The sequence below is a fragment of the Ruditapes philippinarum genome, unplaced genomic scaffold (genome assembly GCF_026571515.1).
Source record: "Ruditapes philippinarum isolate M1 unplaced genomic scaffold, ASM2657151v2 ctg14692_1_1_1_1, whole genome shotgun sequence".
NCBI classification, from domain to species: Eukaryota; Metazoa; Mollusca; class Bivalvia; order Venerida; family Veneridae; genus Ruditapes; species Ruditapes philippinarum.
This window is the reverse complement of record NW_026865284.1, coordinates 1-23,087: the sequence shown is the minus strand read 5'-3', so window position 1 is coordinate 23,087 and position 23,087 is coordinate 1. Positions and strand designations below refer to the sequence as shown.

At 31.7% G+C, this 23,087-nt stretch overlaps 1 protein-coding gene and 1 long non-coding RNA gene across 2 annotated transcripts; one reads left to right on the top strand and one right to left on the bottom strand.

The window, feature by feature from the left end:
- Positions 1 to 9,525: 9,525 nt before the first annotated feature.
- On the top strand, positions 9,526 to 22,372 carry LOC132728526 (DNA ligase 1-like; the record flags this gene model as incomplete). Its single annotated transcript, XM_060714164.1, is given in 9 exon segments — positions 9,526 to 9,570; positions 14,616 to 14,743; positions 15,727 to 15,893; positions 16,435 to 16,587; positions 17,085 to 17,150; positions 18,629 to 18,899; positions 20,662 to 20,760; positions 21,573 to 21,664; positions 22,315 to 22,372. Coding segments are annotated over 8 exon segments (1,021 nt in total), but the record flags the coding sequence as incomplete, so codon positions are not given.
- Positions 10,869 to 12,227, bottom strand: LOC132728527 (uncharacterized). The gene is made up of 4 exons (XR_009625497.1): positions 12,180 to 12,227; positions 11,528 to 11,605; positions 11,260 to 11,359; positions 10,869 to 11,031 (listed from the first exon to the last, which is right to left on the bottom strand). It is a non-coding gene; the product is annotated as an uncharacterized LOC132728527 (long non-coding RNA).
- Positions 22,373 to 23,087: the final 715 nt, after the last annotated feature.

Sequence of the window (23,087 nt, the reverse complement as noted above, 5' to 3'; positions counted from 1 at the left end):
ATGTACAAATGTCATTTTCTTTTCAAAATACGGAAACATATGTGGTAAATGGGAATCCAGATTTTTTTTTTTTGATTTTGATTTTGATTTTTTTTTTTTTTTTTACTTTTTTTGTTGTTATTTTTTGGTGTGAATGTGTTGAATAAATCTTTTCTAAACTACATATCTCCGTGTGAATCTCTAGTTAATGACAAAACACTAATTCCTATTTTTCTTCTTGTTTTATATAAATATTCCGTTTTTTATTTCTACGCAAAAGAGGAAAAGGTTACAGTTTCAATTGATAATTTCAGTATTTCACTATAAGGTACATGCCGTGTACATCCGAAATAAAACATAGCAGAACAGTAGTCATCTCATTTTATCTGTTATATTGAATTGTAATATAAATATGTGGAACAATCGCCTAGCCACAAGACACATTATACCCAAGAAGTGCTTTTATTAAATTAAAATTTCATTTTTCAAAAGCTTTTATTTATGTTAGCCTCTTATAGTTTCCGAAATGGGAACTAACTGGCCCATTAATTGAACCGTCCTTTGCTTCTGTTGCTTATTTGCAATCATGCATGTTATAGTGATTTAGTAAATAGTTTCACTTTCAGTACTACTATACTTTCAGGTGGTGAGCATCTAACGTGCTCTAAAGCATTATTTAAACATAAAAAACTAATGTTTGCCTAATCTGAAGAAGGTAAAAAAATCTAATTCGTTTCTGAGGCATAATGTGCCTTTAAACGTAAGCCTTTATATGCTGCAACTTTCATGTTCATTTTCTTAAAGGTGCCCTCATGCACACTTGAGAGAATTCATTGAACGCAGACTTGAGAACTGGATAAAGTTGTTAATTTTGACGAATTAAGACCGAAGCCTCATTGTAAATTTACAACAATAGTTGAAATGTAACGAACGGTAAACTAAGAGGAACTATTTGTTGCAAATGCTTCTGGAGGTTTGACGAACAACTGGAGTGCGTAACTTGGTCGCTGGAGGTTTGACGAACAACTAGAGTGCGTAACTTGGTCGCTGGAGGTTTGACGAACAACTAGAGTGCGTAACTTGGTCGCGCAATCAATCTACGTTATTGCCTTGGTGAATAGGATCGTAAGTATGCAACCAACATTACCCGGTTCTTTTGAGATTATTTACGAATATTTCCGAAGCCAACCAAAGCTTTCCAGAAGTTTCTGTGGACTTTCAACAGTATCACTATTACTGGAAAACTGTTGTTCCGGTCTGAAGAAAATGTAATGTAACATTCTGCAATATCTTAAAGAATTATGATGCATTCAAGAACATCTTTAACCACATTCCCGAAAAAAAGATAGAAAGATAACATTCCGCTAAAAACATTAACAACAACAAAAATATTTAATATATTGATACAAATGTAGCAGAGTTTACACGGAGTGATATTCACACAATTTACGAGGTCACACCACACGAACTTGCATGCTTTACTGTTACTGTTATTTCATCTTTAGATAAGTTGCCCATTTTTAGGAAACCATCCGTCTGTTATTTCAAACTTTCAGGAGTGGCAAGTTGTCAAAACGTAACGACTTCCTCATAAAATGGTCAAAAATGGAAACCTTTTATCTTATATGGGGTATATATTTCTCAGTTGATTAGATTTGCTAGGACGTGTAGTCGTGTTGATGATTTTAAAGAACACAATCTATTTACAACTGGCAAACTTCTTCAACAAGGCTACTGCTATCACAAATTACGTAAATATTTTACTAAGTTCTACCATAGTACCACGGCGAGCCGGTAATACGTTAGGATTTTACTGAGAAACAACCTAAATCTCCGAATCCATCCTAAAATTTAATCGAAGCTTGGCTTCCAGCTTTCTACAAAATTTATCTGTCAGGGCTGGAATCCAAAATTATTTAGCCAATCAAATTTAATCTTACATAGCGTCAAAAAACCTTCAATTTTCACGCCATTTTTAAAAAGCAGCAAGTATTGCTTTGAGCGCAAAGATATAATGATGATTAAAATGTTTGTTTTCATGAATTCTTTTCAATAAATCATATTTACACTGACTTTTGATTTAGCGATTTCACCTGGTTTCTCTGTAGTAAGTTTTCGTTTGGTTAATTAACATAAGTGTTCATCTAGTTCTGTGCTTTTTTTTCTTTTTCTTTTTTTCCGGTCATTTTATCCTTTCCGGTATTTAGGGTGGGGGAAAATCCCGGGATCCGGGATAGTATTAGATATATAGGGAAAAGGAATAAACTATATTTGTGTTGATTATTGTCGTAATGAAAGGCGATTAAACGATAGCTTTTTATTTTTTATTGTATGTAATGAATGGTAAATTAATTTAACTTAAGATTTAAATATATTTAGAGCTATTTATTAACAAACTTAAAAACATGCGGAAATCGCAATACTTGTAATTATTGGCGTTCGCGCCGAAGCGCGGCGCCTATTATGGAATGAAATCAGATTTTGTGAAAGGGCGACAGCAACTTCTCGAGCCTTTTATAGTTGTTCATAATAAAAGCCGATCATTCCGATCGGTATGAGGGTGCTTAATTATTAATTAGTCGCGATATGTACAATGAATGGCGAACTGGAGAATTTCGCAATGTAAACATTTTCAAATGAAATAACCTTTTCCGTCAATAAATCGGGCTCTTCGGGGTATTTTTGTTTAACATTTTGTAGTACACATATGTTATTCCGAAAGCTGTTAATAGAATGACAAGTAGAGATTTTGATGCTAAAGCATCAAGTCGCCGGATAGAAAATTAATTGTATTATCATAAATATAAGTTGATATCAGTTTAATGGTTCAAGTATAAAGAAGAGAGGAACAATATATTGAGTAATATTTATTCATAATACAAGATCATATTTGAAGCAAACTTGCTTAGCAATATTGTCAAGAAACTGTTATCATTATTAAATAAGCAAGTATTGTTTGGCAATATTGATATGAGATTCATTAATTTTCGGGGATGCTTGTTAGTTTACGTATCTTATTAAGATTAATGTTAAAGATTTTATTGAAAGTATAATTATATATCAATTAATACTGCTCGATGGCCTAGTGGTAAGTATGAACAAGTTGTGACCTAGTAGGCGCAAGTTCGAATCTTGGACAAAGCCTATTTGTAGTTTTCATATATTGATTTCATAATTTTGATAAATTTTTATTGCCATGTGTACGAATGCAGGCTTAATACATACTGGTAAAGTTTTGCAAAATATAAAAAAAAATATAGAAAACATAAAAAATCACCTCATCGAACCTACAGTCTTCAATTTGAAATAAACTAAAAATCTTACACCTTGCCATCGAGGCTTATAAGGCAAGTGATATGCTAGTAATAATACTTGTAATTCTACTTTATACATATACCGTTGTACCATACATTGAAATCCAAATTAGAATCCGATAATGACCAACAAAAAATTACCAATCATCGAATATTTGCAAAGAAACTATGAAAATATATATGTTTAATTATTGCATGAAACAATGCAATTCTACTGTAAAAGTGGTGTCTGAATAAAAAATTATTCTTAAGCGATATCGAAAAAATATATAATTTAATTGAAATCAATATTCCCGTCGTTACATCCGATATAGTTAACGTTTAATTAATTGCCTTTCAGTGCGATAAAATATCAACATGAAGATAATTTAGATTAAAGAAGATTATACTTTTCTCTATGTAGATCTATCTAATACGATTCCGGATCCAGGGATATTCTCCCTACAGGAAACCTGTGCGACGGAAATCGACGGACTATAACGAAATCAACGATTACCACTCAATCGCAACTACTCGGCCCTTTCCGTCAGTCTTCGGATAAGGACTATCAGTTATTATAGATAATAGCCGAGGCAGTTCCGAATGATTACCACTAGCATACATTTATTTTGTAATCTTTAACCTAAACTTAACGTCAGCAGGACAGAAACCCTTTACCAAGAAAATCTATTTTAATGTGTAAAATATGAGTATCTAGACCTTTCTAATGATATAAAATATGAAACTGATTAACGAAAAATAACTTTGTAATTATTCATACAAAATTACTATGATTTTCACTTTATCAGCTGCCATACATCGCAAATTACCTGTATGGCTTATCAGCAATTTGTTACTATTAATAGATTTTATAACAATAACATACAACGTGTAGTCACGTGATTCTTACAAAAGAATAGGGAGAACCTGTTAATTATTAAATACAATAATAAAATCGAATAGGTCTCATAAGATATAAACAACCAAATAATTTGAAAGTATCATTTCAAATATAATGCACGATTTATTTGTCATAAAATAGCACCGCGTGACACTTAGAAAAAAGTAAAAGTATCACTAAGTTTAATGACTTGTCCATAGGGATACGTTCTTAATTCATTTTATAAAAAATGCACAGTTGCTTTTTAAGATGTCAATATTTGTATATTTCATTTCATTGAGCAACGTTATTATATGTTTGAATTTTAAAGATTACTAAAACATAAATGTGGTCTTTAATTGTTCAATAATTGATATGCTTTTATTCTCAGTTTTAAGGCCTTCTCCTACCATAGGTATAATATTAAACTGTTACAAATATAGTCGCCGGTTTCTACCGGCGACTAATGAGTTGATGACCTAAATATTCCGAAAATCTATTTATAGAGGGATGTACTCCTATCGGTAATTCCCGGTCTCTCCCGGGATTTACTAGTGACCGGCGAATAGTACTACACGTTTATTGTCCGGTCTCTCCAGACATGTATTTCTGAACAAATCCTAAGTTTTGGAAAGTTCAAAACAGAACACAAGAATGTCGTGCTTTTTGTGTCAGCAAGATAACTTGTGACCTTCGTAAAGGGACACGTGATGGCAAATTTGATTAAATACAAAAATATACGCGTTCCGTTTAAGACATGGTTCATGTGTTGTTTTAATAGACTTGGTACCAACAGAAATTGGAAATCTATGGTAAACTGTAAAGTTAAACATTTCTCATATCTATAAGGAAGACGTGTACTTATGACGTACTTAGTCAGTTATATTATAACATGCTATAAGGGTAACTTTCCAAAACTTAGGATTTGTTCAGAAATACATGTACAGTAATTAGTGTTGGACACCTTATCTTCCCTTCGTTTTATTAAATAAATGCCAAAACAGCACTGTGTTTTATACCTGTCCACGTAATTTGCATAAAGATCTACACATTATGCGAGAGACTCATATTTTGCAAGTAACCTAAAAGTAACAAGTAAAATGATTTCCTGCGGGGAACATTTTTTATTGATTTAAAGATAGTTCGTTTAACTTTTTTCAACATTGTTTGGGGGGGAAAAAACAAAAACAAAAAATAAACGTTTGTATCAGGAATATAGTTGACAATAATTGATCAATAGAAGAAGGTCTTTGGAGACTGATGCCGGTTGAATACCGGAGAAGGTCGAAAATAAGACAATAATTTCTTTTTAAAAAAATGATTGAATACCATTGACCATTGTATGAATAATTCCGTGCAAAAATAAATAAAGTAAACACACAAGTTTATACAGAAAATATCTCTATTCATTATGGCAGATGCCACTACGAAGTTATTGTTTGTAAAATTTTCAAACACTTGATGCAAGTTTTCCACCTTAAACGGTAAAACAATTAAAGAAAATTAGAAATATCACGAAATAGTGTTATGTTCTTAAGGTGTCGGCCCGGTGAATTTTTATATTCTTTGTTCTATAGTAAATCAGTCACATTTGAGGCTTAATTCTGGATTCCACTGTTCTTGATGAATTATATACTGTCTTCAACTTTAAACACCAACACTATCTAAGTCAAATAAGGCCCAAAATATAATAGGTTAGCCATCTACTTTTTTCAGAAATCTTCATTCTGTTGTAACACTGTTTAAATTCACCACTTTAAAAACTCCTGACTGCTTGTGGGTGGTACATCTTTAATCCCTCCGCCAATAAATGAGTTCCTGGAGAATACACAAAAAAACTTTTAAAGTCATCGTATGACACACAAAAACTACACACATGCAATAAATACACTTTAATTAAGACCAATCTAACTAGAGATGACTTAAATTGGGCCACTTCAAAATTTTTAAGAACTACTTTCTACAACGGGTTCGGTCTAATCCGTAACGTACCGGCAAATGGTATTTAGCTAGGTTTCGAAAAGATCAATAAACCAATCATGTACGGTTTACAGATCACATGCTCCTCCCTTTATGTATATAGTAAAAACTTTAAAAAAATCTTTTAAAAAACCCAAGAGCTAGAGCTAAGATATTTAGCATAATGGGTGTCTACCAAGTTTGTTCAAATAAGGGCCCTTAGGTTAAAATTGGCCCACCCCGGGGTCATTGATTTTCCTAATATACATGTATGTGTATAGTAAAAACTTTTTAAAAAATCTTCTTATAAAAAACCCAAAGAGCTAGAGTTAAGATACTAAGCATGAAATATCTTCTAGTGAGTGTCTACCAAGTTTGTTCAAATAAATGCCCTGGGATCAAAATTGGCCCCTCCGAGGGGGTTGGGGGTTCATTGTTTTTCCATATATGTATATAGCAAAAACTTAAAAAGATCTTCATATAAAAATCCCAAAGAGCTAGAGCTTAGATATTTATCATGAAACATCTTCTAATGGGTGTCTACCAAGTTTGTTCAAATAAAAGCCCGTTTAAAGACTGTTTAAAATTGGCCTTGGCCCAGGGGCCTATATACAGGTGAGCGATTTCAGGGCCATCATGGCCCTCTTGTTTCTTGTTATTCACAATATTATTAAACAACATTATACTTTTCAACCACTTTTTAGATTTTGACCCAATTGCTTAAATACAAAGCAATGTTACCAGCATGCAAGAAATATGAAGAAAAAAATCTTTATTTTTTGTGATCTTTATTTTAAATGCAAACTTGTTGCATTATACGAGGGATGTCCGGAAAGTTCATATACTTTTTCATTTTTTATTGTATAACAATACATACGTTGTACAAATTTTGTCAGCAAAAATATACATATCTAGCGAACACATTTATCAAAAATTACTAAATTGTGACTTACGTTTGTATTTTTACAGCATTTACATACAACATACATACATCGTCATGGAGCACTTTGACAACGTCAACGGCGTCAATTTAATTTTATGTTTATCCACTATTCAATTTCTTCCGATTTAAACAGCCATATCTGTCTGGCATATACTTTATACATGTTATGTTCCCTTGCTATTACTTTATGAATTTCATTTACTACATTTAAAAAAAAATAACAACAACAAAGGTGTCACTTGTTCCCATACAGTGTGTGAAATGTCTGTCTTTTTCAAAGATTGTTGTAACGCAATCTACGACATTTCGGCCATGCTACTTTTGGTCATCTGAAACGTTTCTTATACAAAATACTGTCATCACCGCTTCTTAATCGTGTTTGACAATTAAACACAAGTTGCCCTTAACAATTTATGGTTGATTTTGTTTTTCAAGTAAAGATTATAATCATTATTAGCCTTAATATTGCTTTGAAGTTAAATAACATTACGTTGCTCCGTCCTTGAATATGACGTCATTTTTGCGACACAAAACTAACGCAACTTCATTGCCTATAATCGTCGTTAACAAGTTGTTTCTTTGCGTATGACGTCGTTATTTTCACTAAATATCAAGGAATAGTACCCTTTGATGTCACAACATTAAAACAAGAGTTTGCGTTAAAATTACAACTTTTTGCAACTTTTTATTCGAGTAGTTTTTGTCATGAAATCAAAGTGCTCCGTGATTCGTTGATCATGTTGCCATGGTGATTGGCGATTTGCGAATACAACTTTTATCATGTTTTTTAATTTAGAAATTTGTAGCAGAATAAATACTTAAGCAAAATATTTAGTCATCATATTTATATGACTGCTTATAATAATTTTATAGCCTTGTCTACGAACTTTCCGGACATCCCTCGTACTACATAGTTAAATTGTTTTCTAATTAGTTTGTGTTTATAATTATGTCTGCTTTATTATTGCTTTATTCATGAAATTCCACAGAATGTTTACCATTGATTTATTCATTCAATAAAAGTTTAAACTTAAAAAGTCTGAAATCTGGTGTTGTTATATGAATGTTCCAGTATATCATATCCGGAGCAATCGAATGTTGAATGATCCATGGAAACTATTTTAGTGTTATTCCTGAAATTGGCAGCTAGTTTGACATCTTCCTGTAGTGTTTTATTATTGTGCTCTGTTGCATGAAGGAATCAACTATTATTTGGACTATAATCCGTTACAGTGTCAATACAGTACATGTATGAGGATATTAGAAGTCTAAATTTTTTATGTTGATTAAATAACTAAACTCATTTACAATTAATATGTTTGATAAAAAATTCATTAAAGCCATGAATATCAATCGATACAATGGTTTGATAAAATAATAGCATGGAAGTAAATGATATAAAATTGGATCACATGGGTGTTGTGATGAACTTCATGTTTTCTATATATATATTCCTGAAAAGAAAGGGTCAGACAAATTCAACAGAAACATAAAGGTTACATTTTATAATTAAGAAATTCTGGAGTAACAGTTATTTTCCGTACTAACAAAAGCGAATGGTGTAACACAAATTTGATGCAACATGAAAGTTGCTCATAAAATTATTAACAATTTTTTTTTTAAAAAGTGCCGATCAAGACTTCAAGTAACAATTGAATATTTTGTTTTATATATTTTGTATTTTGATATAGGGGAAATTAATGGTAGTGCAATTCCAAAGTTGGAATGATTTATCAATAATTAAGGCATTTCCAAGATATTTTGTTTGTGAAATTACAATAAATGAATTTATATATCTGATTTTAATGTCAATTATTCCATTAATGCTAGCCCAATTCAGGGCCATTTGTGTTAAAGCGGGGTCTTGCAATTCTTATTTGAAAGGCGTCATGAGAGACATGTAGCCCGGGGTTATATGATATCACGGTACTTAACGTTTATCGAAAATATATTCAAATATAAATATCATACACGAATGTGAATGTAAGTGAACCTTTTTCAGAACTGTTTGTCAAAAAAAAAATTCAAAAGAAAAAAATAATACGAAATTTTTTAAAACTATTTCCAATGTCTGCCATTTTTGGTAAATACAGAGGAGGTTACTATGGTATCACGGTAATCCCCATGTAAATTTTTATATGCAAGTATGGGATGATAGATAGGTCAAAATCTTCAAGTTAACTTGTGAAAAACTTCCAACAGTTAATTTGCTATAATATTCAAACGATATGAACAGACGATATGTCCGTATATGTGATTTTAACATATTTTTATAGACTGTGTAAAAACAAATAAGGGAAATAGTAGTCAAATATGAAGATTTTATGAAATAGTTTTCTTCCCTTATTCACAAATATGACAGTAGAGTCTGACCCCGTGAATCATGGGAAATTCTATTGTAGCCTTAAACCATTTGATTGGCGCGGAATACCCGCGGAATACGCTGTTGCATAAGTCATCGAACTTACAAGGTTTTACAAGTTTGCACAATACATGCTTGCTGTAATAAAGGATATGTGAGTTATATTATGCTAATGTCGTGATAAGTAATGAATTTCTTTAAAATTCGTTCTACGATTAATATAGATATTTCTTTCCACGTTTGTCATTTGTATTCGCGACCTTTACGACCAGAAACTTCTCTTACAATTACTATTATTTATATATATCTCTTGGATAAGACAATAATATGATCATAATTGCATTCATTACTCTAATTTTTTTTTAATTTCACTTGTTATTGAGGTTTATTTCAATGTAAGCAACCTCTTTAGCACCATCTTGGATGCCAATTATCGTTTTGTTCATGCACAGATATACAGTATAAACAATGGATAGGAAACTCCGAAAATAGACAAGAGTCTGTTTCAGACCCACAATCCTTTGGGCACTCCGGTGATAATTGGGCTTTCCTGCTAGTCTCCGATTTTCACGCTATCGTTAAACTTCAGCGATATCCGTGAATTATTGCTTACATTGCCAACATTTCGAAAATCAGAGAAATATTTGTGTGGAAAAGTGTGTTTTGTACGTTTTAGAATAAATAACTTTTGCTTCTTATATAAGTAAAAAAATGCTTAGTCTTTTTTGTTGATGTACCTCCGGGAATTCAATATTGCGGTATTTTGGCTACTTTTACCTAGGATGCATCTTGCAAAATCTCGCGACATATGATAACTTGCGGGAACACAATTTTGTCGATACTGATTTTAACGCAAACAGGACGTTTCGGCCCCAAACCAAATCGGCCCCAGTGGAAAAATCGGCCCCTGGATGTTTCGGCCCTTTTCCGCGAGACGTTTCGGTACAGTACTGTATATAGTACACTGTACAGACAACAATTAATTTAATTACAATTAAACAATTATGACACTTTAATTCTTAATTAAATAATTATTTATTATCTTTTGATCTCTTGAACCATTTAGATATACGTTAATGTTTTTAAATGTGTAACAAACAATAAAGGCAGGTTAATCCTTAATTTATAAATCAAACCACTAAAACTTCTTGATTAAGAAAGTTAATTACAATTATTCCTTAGAAAGCATTATTTTTTTTATCTTAATTAAACTACCCAGCAGGCACATCAACGTTGTTTCAACGTTGAATTATGGTCAGATTTCAACGTTGAAATAAGGTTGGATTTATATTCGGATTTGAAAGTTGAAACAACGTTGAAATTTCAACGTTGATACAACGTTGCAGCTTCAACGTTGAAGTTTCAATGTCATTTCAACGTTGAAACCCCACCATACTTTAATTTTTGGATATAAAGCAAAGTAACCAAGTTTAACAAAATATCAAGACAATATTAAATACTTCAGATATCTTATTTCAAAAATACAGTTAAAGTGCAGCTTAAATTCACTTTAATAGTTTTAACAATTAAGCTACAATCTGTTCCAATCTTTTCTTCTAGATCTTTCTGGGTATGTCAAGTGTTTGAGTACTTCTTTGGCTGTCTCTTACTGCTTCTGCAAATAAAAATAAGAAATTTGTAGTTAAAAGTGACTTGGTCAATCTCAAATTATACATATAATTACTCAACTTAGTGATTTGTTTTTATCTTAAAATGCTTTTCTCTAAGATTTACATCATAAAACAGCATAGAAATTGAAACATAGCTAAGTTTGATATTGACAGCAAATACTGTATATAAGACAACAAAATCTTTTTAAAAAGAAGCTATTTAAAAGTCTCACCTATGATTGGTAAGAAAAATTGCTCCCCGTCAGTTCCTTGCAGCATATTCCCAAGAAATTAACATTCTAGGCTCTAGCTAAGACCATTTTATGCAGCATCCTGAAATCAACAAACATGTAAATTTTATATTAATAATGTTACAGGAATATTCCGAAAGAAATATATTTTAAGACAAGATAAATATCCAGTAGTTGAAAAATTTATACTTTGTATTGTAAAGAAATTCAAATATATAAATTAATAAGAATAAATTTCAATTTAACAAACCTGACAGTCCTTTTCATGTTGAATGTATGGTATACAGGCTACAGCTGCAATACTCTAAATTTCAGCCAGGACCAGGATCTAGAATATAAAATAATATATAATAATAAAATAGAAATAGATTTATTATTCCCCTTAAATTTACGACTATTAAACTTTAAAGTTTAACACTCAAATTTGTTATTTAACTTAATAATAATCATTATAATGTTTTTTTTTTCAAACTAATTAACACTGTATTATACTATCAATAAAATATAAACATAGTTATACATGTATATATTGACGAAACATCGCCGAATCGTCTTGGGACGTAAATTAAGTGGGCCGAACTACTTTATAGGTTTCAATTTTAAAATTTCTTAAATTCTAAATAGGATATAGTACAGACAAATGTTTAATAATATGAAAAATAAGTTAAAGAAAGACAAGATTTGTAACATCATAAATTGCCAATGACATCAATAACTTCATGCTTACAAGGCCTACCGAACCCAAATCATTCAATTAGGTCGCGAAAACGTGTCAAATCAACTCAATGATGTGTTTATATCTCTCATTTATTTCACAAAAGAAATTAAAGTAGAATTTTAAGAATAAATAATTATATTTTAGAAAATAATCAGTAAACTAAAGTAAAACATAACGGTAATACCTTCGAAATCCAAATAAATTGCCAATCGTGTTGTTTTCAAATTTTGCCTGATAATTAAATGTGTTGGATTTTTCAATATCAAGGAAATAATTATGAGTAGCTAGTGTTGTCCCGATTGTCTCTGAAAATCGATAACTAATCGGATCACCCCAAAATCGGCAACAATCGATAGTCCTTTTTAACAATCGATTATGTTAATGTTCTACCACCGCTGAATTGCCTAGGGTGTAACTTTTTTACATGCGGTCAAATAGAAGGTTCCTGACCAAATCTCTTTAATTCCAGAGGATCCTGTAGTCCTTTTTGTTTGCCTTATCAAAAATGAAATACAGACAAAACATGGCTAGTGAATAAGTGGGCAATTTGATCGACTTTGTTTCCTGAACATCAAAGCAAATTCATCTTCGCCTGTCACAAAGTAGTATTAGGTATTTGTGTTGTTTGTTTTGAATTCAAAGAGTAAATCTTATTTAATCAAGGAGACAAGAGCTTATTTATTCTCAAAATATGGTCCCTACTGTATAAAAAAATACATACAAGGATTGGTACCATAAAAGAAAAAGGGCCAAAAAAATGCAAACTCGATTATATCTATCGGAAGACAATTGATTGTGGTGATCCGATTATCGATAGTGATTTTTGAGTCCGATACCAAACACTACGAGTAGCTATTTATTGTGATATATTTATAAACATTGAAGTTAACATTAAATGCAACAAGCATCTAATCGTTGATGGTTTTGGTAAAGATTTAATCTTTTATGTAAAATATATAAGAGGTATCGTAAATCTTTCAATGTACTTGGAAATTGGCGTTCCACTTCATAAAAATTGTCATTTTTGATTATTATAACTATGAAATTTTAATATACCGGTTTAAAACACAGTACTTATTCTGGGGCCGATTTGGTAAAAGGCCGAAACGTCTTGGGTAATTTGGGGCCGATATGTCTTGGGGCCGAAACGTCTCGAAATCGATTTTAACTGTGTGACGTCACAGTCTCTACTCCATCTTATATTTAGCTCCATGGTTCATGATCTTCTCGTCATATCATATTGATCAAACCTGTTCTGTGTTATTAAGTAATTAACGTCTACTTGTAGACACCCCATGAACTATGAAGTACACAGTACCATATGTTTAGCTCAATTGATAGAGCCTTGGACCATTTTTGATTCCCAGATGATGCGGTCACTTTTGTTGTGAAAGATCATGAAGTCTGTTCTATGGTTATTCTCACTCGGCATAAATTGGGAACATATCATTTCTTATATTTATAATAAACAAGTCAAAACATTTCAAATTTTCTCAGAATTTGCATCAGTGTAATTTTTTAGGCTATTGTTGGGAATTTTTTATAATGGTGGGGGGGGGGGGGAACCTATTTTACTTTTTAGATTGCAAAATGGAGCCTTGTATTGGCCCCATGTGATGGGATAAAAATGCCCTGCACTTGAAAGTTCCCTGTGCAGTTGTTGATTTATATCTCTCAGACTTTCTAATTTGCATACCTACCAACATGATGGTGGCTAGGAAAAAAGAGGTGCAATGATTTGTTGCGATTTATCGAAAACTGGAATTATGATATGATTCACAACCAGAAATAAGCACAGAAAAAGTACAACTTTTGGTCCATCTCTGACTAGTCTTCCGCTATTATGTTACGTGCAATTGGTTAATTTATCTTGGTTATCCAGTTAGTGAGTATGTTGTGTTGTATTTTTGGTAAGCATATCAAATATTCAAGAAGATAATAATAAATCTAAGAAATTCTTCAGCAACAATTAAATAAAGGGAGTAGTGGTGAAAAATTAAACAAAGCAACATGTAAAATATGTTTTGCAGCGTGTCATGTCCGAAGTTAAGTAAAACTTTTTTGATGCAACACATGAATAAAAAGCTCTGACATTAATGTGTTAAAAAAGTCTATTTTAAGTCTGTAAAAATGTCAGATGTTTAAATTTAAGTCTACTAATCATATAACTGTGATAGTTTGGTTTGAATAGAAGTGTTTTCTAAATACACCAATTTTTATTTACATAAACACTACTACTGGTAATAAAAAGTCAAATAAGTTTAGATAATGGTTATACAACTAAAGAAATGGAAAAAAAACCTATGTCAAGGGCCACTCACTTGTAAGAGCAAACAAGCAGAATTTATAATTGTTAACTGAAGACAAAATAGTATTGAGACATAAAATCAAATTGGGGTGCTCAAAATTGAAATCATATAAAACCGAACATTTGGTGATACATTGCAGCCCTATTTTAGGAAATTGTCCCAAATATTGTCATCCTATTGTACCTCATTGTTGTAGGTACAGGGAAACAGATACAGAAATTGAAAATAAAAAATCTGTAAATTTTTCTGTTTCAATAGCTTATTTTTATAGAAACATGTTGTTTACCATACATTTGTTTTATTCATTTTAGTGTCTGATGAAAAATGAGTACAGTGTGTGAAGTAGGTTTGGAGTCCCCATTTAAACCAGCAATTAATGAAGCTGATACTCCAAGAGAAGAAGCCTGTAGCAAATATGGCTCAGAACAGGATAATTTAGGTATGACTCCATGATAATCTGATTGCTGCTTTACAGTCAACATTTGATATGCACTTGAAGAAAAACTCGACAATCTTCTTAAAAAAGTTCCTTTAATGTTATAAGTGATGTCATTGAGATTCAGTCACTTATCAGATGCTTTGATTTTTGATGACCTTGATTCAAACAGGTTTTGTGTGAAACCTTGTTCATATTATATGTAAGAACTCTGGAAGAGTCTTTATTGTTTTATCATTATTTCAGGGGTTTTTTTTACCCATATTGATGACTAATTTTTTTTTTTATTATTATTTTTTTTTTGTTTTTTTTAAATTCAAGTAAGAATACAGGCATATATTTATTTGTTAAAACTTGAACAGGTACATGTATGTTCCAGTTAAATCAGAATGTCAGTGAATTCCATTCATGAAATGTTATTTACCAAATAACCATGACTGTATTGTGTGATAACAATAGAAGGTGCCATCTAGTGACCCTCATTTACAATTAAACTCACACAATAAAAAACCTTATGATGGTTAATCAGGACTTTGTAGTAAGGAAATACACATGTCTAAAAAATGCATACAGAACCTTGATTTATAAGTCATAACACAGGTTAAGAATACCATTACTACAGCCAGGAACTTTCTCAAACAGAACCAGGTCAGTCATTGAGTGTTGAAGTTGTTTTTCATCTGCTTAACTGTATTTCCTATTTTTAACCATGTAAATTGGATCATCAAGGTGGTCCCCATTCTTATTTGTTCATTGTTCACAATACATACCGCACGGAAAATATATCCGTGATATCAAACAAAAATCTTTGGTAGAGCTCACACTGGGTAGAATTTTAAGGTATTCAAGAAATCTGGGCTCTTTAAAACAACCTTTATTTTAAGAAGTTTGTCCATCTTTTGAACCGTTAATTTCGCTCTGATTTGTGATAGAATGTGTTTAGTGTTTAAAATAATTTTCAAGACTTTCATATTGTCTTGTTTTAGAATCAGTCGACGTGGGGGATGTAGAGTCAGTATGTATGGAGAATGCAGAGTCATTATCAAGCTACCCCAATGATGAAATGATTACAGAGAGCGAGATTAAAGAAGAAACAAAACATGAAAAAGAGGGGGAGGCTGAAGAGGAAGCTGAAATTCAGAAAAGAAAAGAGGTTTGTAACTTGTTAATATAAGTAGTTACGTAGTTTTCAGCTAAGCTGGTTGTAAAGGTCATATGGCACCTTTTCAGGAAGACCTCTCAGTTCATTATTTTATGTACATGCTACATGCAGGCACCCAAGTAAAATTATATATATCAACATTGTTTGCATGCATGATTTGTCTGTTCAATAACAGATACTTTCTCTTGAAATTGATCATATGCATTTGTGTCTGAAGTCCTCACTCATGTTAATTGAAGAGATTGATGAATTGACTATTACCATTTTGTATTGGATTTAGTAAGAAAAGTATGACCTTGATTTTGTTTTAGAATGTGATATTTTTAGACAAGTTGTATCCTAAGATAAAGTATTAAATACAAATTATCTTCAGTTATGCTTTGATATGAATCATTGTAATTAATTAACTTCAGTTATGGTTACATATGGATCATTGTAATTAATTATCTTCAGTTGTGGTTACATATGGATCATTGTAATTAATTATCTTCAGTTGTGGTTACATATGGATCATTGTAATAATTATCTTCAGTTATGGTTACATATGGATCAAAACACGAAGGAAGAGAGATATAAACGTCTTCAGTATCTGTTAATGAAGAGTAATATGTATACAGAATATCTCCTTAGACGTATGGAAAAACAGAGGGAGGAAGAAAAGAAGAGAAAAGAAAGACTTATCAATGTAGGGTTTTTAATTCAGTGTATCTTCAAGGATATAAAAAAATTTAAGAACAGTTTTCCGTAATTAGGGCAAAATTAATTTTCTAGAGAAAAATTTAGACACATATTGTTCTTAAACTTCTTAAACCTTTTTGTTGTAATTAAATAAATGCAAAGTTTCACGATGAAGATTTGGCAAAAAAAATAACTGTTATTCATCACTTTGAAATATTGTCTGTAAAAAGTAATCATAGAATGGTTACTTAAGTTTCATGATAATTGAAGGTTCTGTCTGTACTGCCATACTATTAATCTATTTTGGCAAGTTTGATCAAGAGAGTCAAGGTCCATCACAATGGCTAAAAATAATATTTGCTTTTCCTTACTGAGGAACATCATGGAAGAATTCAAGATATTCGATATTCATTTTTCATAGGTAACGGATAAATATTGTTTTCTGCTTGAAATTTATTTACAACAACATGTACTTTTCCTCATAGTTAATTTGTTAATTTACAGAAACAGGCCAAGGAAGAGGAGAAAAAGAAAGAAGAAAAGGACAAACAAAGCACTGAACCATCACAGGTGTGTGATTATTTATTTTGATATCAGCATCTGTAAGTGTTGATGCAAAAGTTACCTAACAGGGCTTGAGCTAGTTTGAAATTTAAGGGAGAAGTTGGGAGACATATAAGGTGTCATCTTGAGAATTATAAGCTAGGAAACATAACAAACTAGAAAAGAAATAAAGAAACACCTGTCAAATAAAACAATTCTACTATAAATCTACTTTTCATAAATGTATACCAATAGCAAACACAATATTTACATATACTGTATACATGTAGTGAGTCTGTTTAGTTGGTAACATAAACAATATTCAGGGCAGATAGAGCAGTGCCACTTGCCATTGGCAGTGAGTCAGACTGGTCATCTTCTATAATTTTCATTTAGCGATTTGCCCACAAGCCAGGATGTTAGAGACATTTAATTTTGTATAAGCAGCGTGTTAACTTTACGGAGTTCAATGTATTAATAATATCTTCGCATAATTTCTACAGGTTAGTGCTCCGAAAGTTTTGTAACAATCGAGTTTTCGAACATAACCACACCTTTAAGACGTTGGGCATTGTTTATCTTTACTCGCCAAAACACTGCAACAATTATCAACAATTATGTATATGCAGGTGTCTTTAATCAAGCAATCGGCTAAAATAGATTGAATCTGTCCCCATTTTGTGTAATTGTCAACAAATAGCCGCAGTATGTTAGTGTGTCGCCGATTGGTCAATGCAAACTGCTGTAGATAACAACAAGCATTCTGATTCGTCAATTACATGAATACATAATGAGAAAGATATACATAGTGCACTCTTGCCTTGCGCGTGTATTAGACTGTTGATGTTGACACGCATTCTTAACTAGCGGATTAACGGTAAATGGTTGTAATTGAGAAGTAAACAAATTGTTAACAGACCTGGCGTCATAAATAGGTATGACAGATCATTAAAAAATCGGGCGACTTCAAAATCGCTTTAGAGTTTGTTTTAGGCAAAGTCCTTCGCCCTCTAGCTCAAGCCCTGCCTAAGTTTTATCTGTATGGCCTTTGTTAGACAGAATTTGTTATGTAACAAAGTTATTGAATTTGTTAACAGCATTTTAATTGCTCCTGCTACTTGAAGGGCATATTTATTTGTTCATCATGCTGATAGTTGTTAGACTGATAAATCAGTGGAATGTGGGGGTTTATATGTCGTATGGACACATTTCTAGTTTGGGAACTGTTTTAAACTAGTATTTTTGATAGCTAAGAAAAACTGTATTTGTGCATATGATATGTTCATAGGGATTTAATTTGACATGAAAAATTATGCCCCTTTCTTGATTGTCAAGTTTTCAAAGACAAGAGCTTATTTCACTATCAAGTGTTTTGTCAAGAGACTAGTGAAACTTCCACTTCTTTGAGAAAGCAAAATTGTTCATAAAGACATAACATACTAGATGTCAATTAAAATGATATGATTTATTTATGGTTTATAGCGAGTGTTTTATACTACTTTTAGACAACAGACTCTAGAAAAACACGGGGATCATTAAAACTTCGAGCACCAATTCCTAAACGAATGTCAAAAACCAATACTCCAACAACTTCACCAGCAACTGCAGGTGTTGACAGTAATAAAACTCCTGAAGTAGAGGCAGCTAAAGTTGATGATGAAGGAACATGTTCTCAGACTGAAGCAAATACTGAACAAAGTTCTCCTACTGCAGATAAAGAGAATACTTTTACTAAAAAGAAAACTAGAAACAGTCTGAAACCGCCAGATGAAGAAGGTAAAGGATAAAGAAATACATATTGCTTTTTTCTGTGTGCATGTATTCTAATATAGTATTATAAAATTATGAGATTATATGTGCATGTTATATATTTGGACAGGCCTTTGTGATTGATAATAAAGCAGACCAAAAATACTGTAATTTCTATTTGAAATGCATTGAACAAAGTCTATTGTAAGTTGCTTATAGATAAAGAAGAGAGGTATATAAATAACTCATGGGTTTGTAGGTAACAGTAAAAATATCAGCCCGGGGAAAATACTGTTACCCGAGGCGTAGCCGAGGGTAACAGTATTTTTACGAGGGATGATATTTTTACTGTTACACACAAACCCATGTGTTATTTATTTTATTACCCGAACAAATACTGTGATGATCTGAATTTGTAAATATAGCTGTAACAAAAATAAACCAAGAGTAGCAATAACTAAACTGTCCTTACCTTGCAAGTTTTAAGCTGTTAAGTGTACTGTAGGCCTACTTGAGAAGTTGTTTTTCTTTTATTCTTTAAGCAAGTGATGATATCTACCAGTGATAAACATACAATAAGCTGTGTTTTATTTAGAAAACAAAACACTAACTCATTTATAAGGTTATGATCAGTGAAATCTGATCCTTCTGTATCCAGAATATTCTTCGCATGGTTTTGACAAAGTGCATTTACAAAATAACGATGTCCTACAGATGTCTGTCCACCAATTCTATCTGTAAGGTTTCACTGGTTTAAATTTTTTAAATAATCCTTTGTTTCATGCTTAATCGTCTGCATGTTCCAGTTTGACACAAAATTATTCACTTTACAATTACTACCGTTGAAAACGGATGTTTACTTTTTGACTATTCAACAAACAGATATTTTATAAGCAAAAAGAACTCTAGGGTGCAAAGAACTAAATTTTATGAGAGTCATAGTTACTTTGGTGATGCCCTAGGCCCTATCATCGAAAATAAGAATGAATCGAGAGAGAAATGGCGGCCATTTTATTTCATTTTATTTAGAAAATCGACCACTTAACCAGAATTTATACTGTTAAAAAATACTGTTACCTATGTAACAGTACAAAATTCTTAGTCACATGGTACACTTGCATTAACAGTAGGAATAATTCCCAGAGGCCTATGGGAAATTAACATTACGATAAAAGTGAGGGGGTAATAATATGGTTTGTTATGTGTAATTTGATTCTATTGATTCTTTCATGTGAGGAGGTCAAGTTATGACATGTTGTATTTGTACTAATGTGTCTGCATGGGCATTATGAAATAATGATTTGAATGCACCAGAGATTTTACTCCACTGTTAAAGGTTGTATGTTGCCAAATGACATTTTACAAAGTTAGTGTGACTTGAAGCCCGACAAGGGGGGTAAAAAAACAAGATACAAAAGATTTAAAAGTACTGCATTCCTAGAACTTCCATGGGTACAGTATTTCACATTTTGCGTAAGGATAGCAGTTTCACAGAGACAAATACATTTAAACAATATTATGGATCGCGGATATTAAGTCGCTGTGGTAAAGAGCATCTATATTTCTAATATCACAATTACATTTCTGTATTTACTCTCTATACCCACAAGACATTGTAATGCAAACAATATTTACAAAATCTTTAAATTTGAAACTTTGTACACAAGTTATTGGTATAGATATCCAACAAATGGTATAAAAAATCTCCCAAATTAAATATTTCCAGTACTATCATTTAAAAAAAAATCAGTGGAGTCCCTTTAATCTTATTAAGATTTGCTATACACAGATTTTGTGAAAACTTTGAGAGGATATCTAGGAAGTAAACTTATACCAGATGAAACTAACGAGGAAGAATTTGAGGAAGCCTCAGAAGAAGACCCTCTTTGTTAGTCATATGTATAATATTGCCTGTATTCTTTTTGTTGAATTTAAAATGTTACTAAAAGCATCCGAGCATAACTTTTGAGTGAAGATAATGTGATATGGATGGCTCTCAACACAAGTTATATTTCAGTTTGAAATATAACCTAGTTGGTTGTCTGCAATACCTTTCATATATATTTACATAAAACTTATCTAATCTCCAATTAAATAAATATTACTAATAAAAGTAGAAATATCCAACATTCACTTTAAGGCGATTCATGCACTCATGAAATATATGCTGGATAGCTTGTGTTATGCTTTTGTTCTTGTTCTCTGTTTGTTGTTTAATATGTGTTGTTGTTATGTTTATTTTATTATTTTTAAGAACAGATTTACAAAACATGTTTAAAGTTTGCTACTTCGTTTTAAATCTATCAGTGATCCAGAATTGCAATTGTGGGGGAATGTCCATATATTGATTGTACTTGTAGACAAACCTGATTATGAAAGGCCCTTGCAATACACAGGTTAAAATGATCTTGGTTTACCTAGACTTTTATTGGGTAGATTGTAAAACTGCATTACATACATGTAGAGCATAAATATTTGGAATGTTGTTTTATCTAGTGGATCTAAATCATAATGAAGAGGTCAAACATGTATGTTGTGCTGTTTAAAAAAATGGTAATAATAATGATAATAATTTAATGTTGGAATTCAAATAATATTTTAAGATATTATTTGGAAGTTTAAGTTAAATGAAATAAATCTTTTATTTAATCTGTGTAGACTATTAACTCATAATAAAACATATGTATGTATTCATTTTAGATACAGAGTCAAAGAAAGGCAGAAAAAGGAAGAACATGGATTATAATGAACAATCACCACAAGGTGCCAAATTGCTCACAAACATTTTCCAGGTAAGATATAGAAAGTGAATTTGGGATTGAATTGTTAATATTTCATGATAAAAATTGTCACTGGGATAATATGAGGCAATTAATTTCTTATGTACATCTCTAGAAGTATTCTAGTGGTGCTTTAAATTTTTAAATAGCAATCCTTGGGGCTTTCTTGGCTGATTTGACTTCAAATCACTTGCCTCACACCACTAGGTTCGAGCCTCGTAAGCGTCATGGGATTCTTTTATGTGAGAAAGCTATTCAGCTAGCTTTTTACAAAATATTTGTTCTATTCAAGTCCCCATTAGTGCCTGAAATAATGCACAGAAAGGCACCTGAGGCCTTCCTCCAGATTAATACTGTTTTGGTGCCACATAAAATCGAACCAAAGAAAATTATGATCCTTGGGTAAAAATGGCATTCTCCCTGTCCATCAGTATTTCCAAGACATTAAAATCTGTTTTGTCAGAAACCTTTCAGAATTTGACATTTAACATAATATAATGGCCTTTACAAACATATTCAAAGCATGTCCATTTAGACCAACAGCCAAACAGACAGACAAATCTCAACATTTTATATACATTTGATAGATGGCATTGTTTCTTGTGGGTTTCTTTTTGTTTTCTTGTGGGTTTCTTTTTGTACATAATTTTGATTATTCACAGTTCAAGAAGAGAAAAGTGGAAGATGAAGATAAAAGTACAGCAATCAAAATAGTGAGTTGTTTGAATTTCAGTCACAAAATTATTGAATTAATGCTTTTCAGGCTTAAATTGTTAATTAAAAGATAGTGTCTGTCACTGTCTGGGATGTTTTTTATATTTTATGCTTTAAAGTATTAGTATTTAACAAAAGTATTTATACGGTAAAACTTACATATATTTGGCCCTTGTTAAGACCATGATAAGCATATGTATGTGATCATTAATTAAAATGACATTATGCTCATATTTTCATTGTCAAGTTGAGCTGAATTGACTTTATATTTTGAAAGATTGACTCTTTAAATGATGTTTTACCAACAAGATTGTATTGGAAAATGTTTTGGATAAAATTTAAAATCTGCCTAAAATATAAAAATAAGTGCCCCACTCTTTTTATAAATTGAAAGTTACAGGTAAATTCTAAGTGATATTCACTGAAATTTCGTCGAAGCCGGTGGTTATTGTTTGTGCGAAGTAAATGATTAAATCAAAAGGAATGATGGCAAAATGAAAATTTATTTTGACTCTCACCTGCACAGATGGGCATAATTCAAACCACTTGCCCCTCACCTCTGTGGGTTCGAATCCCGACAGGGACTTTGGATTCTTCCATATGAGGAAGCTATCCAGCTAGCTTACGGAACATCAGTGGTTCTAATCAGGTGCCTGAAATAATGCAAGGAAGGGCCTCTGAGGTCTTCCTCAACCAGTAAAGCTGGACAATCGCCATACCT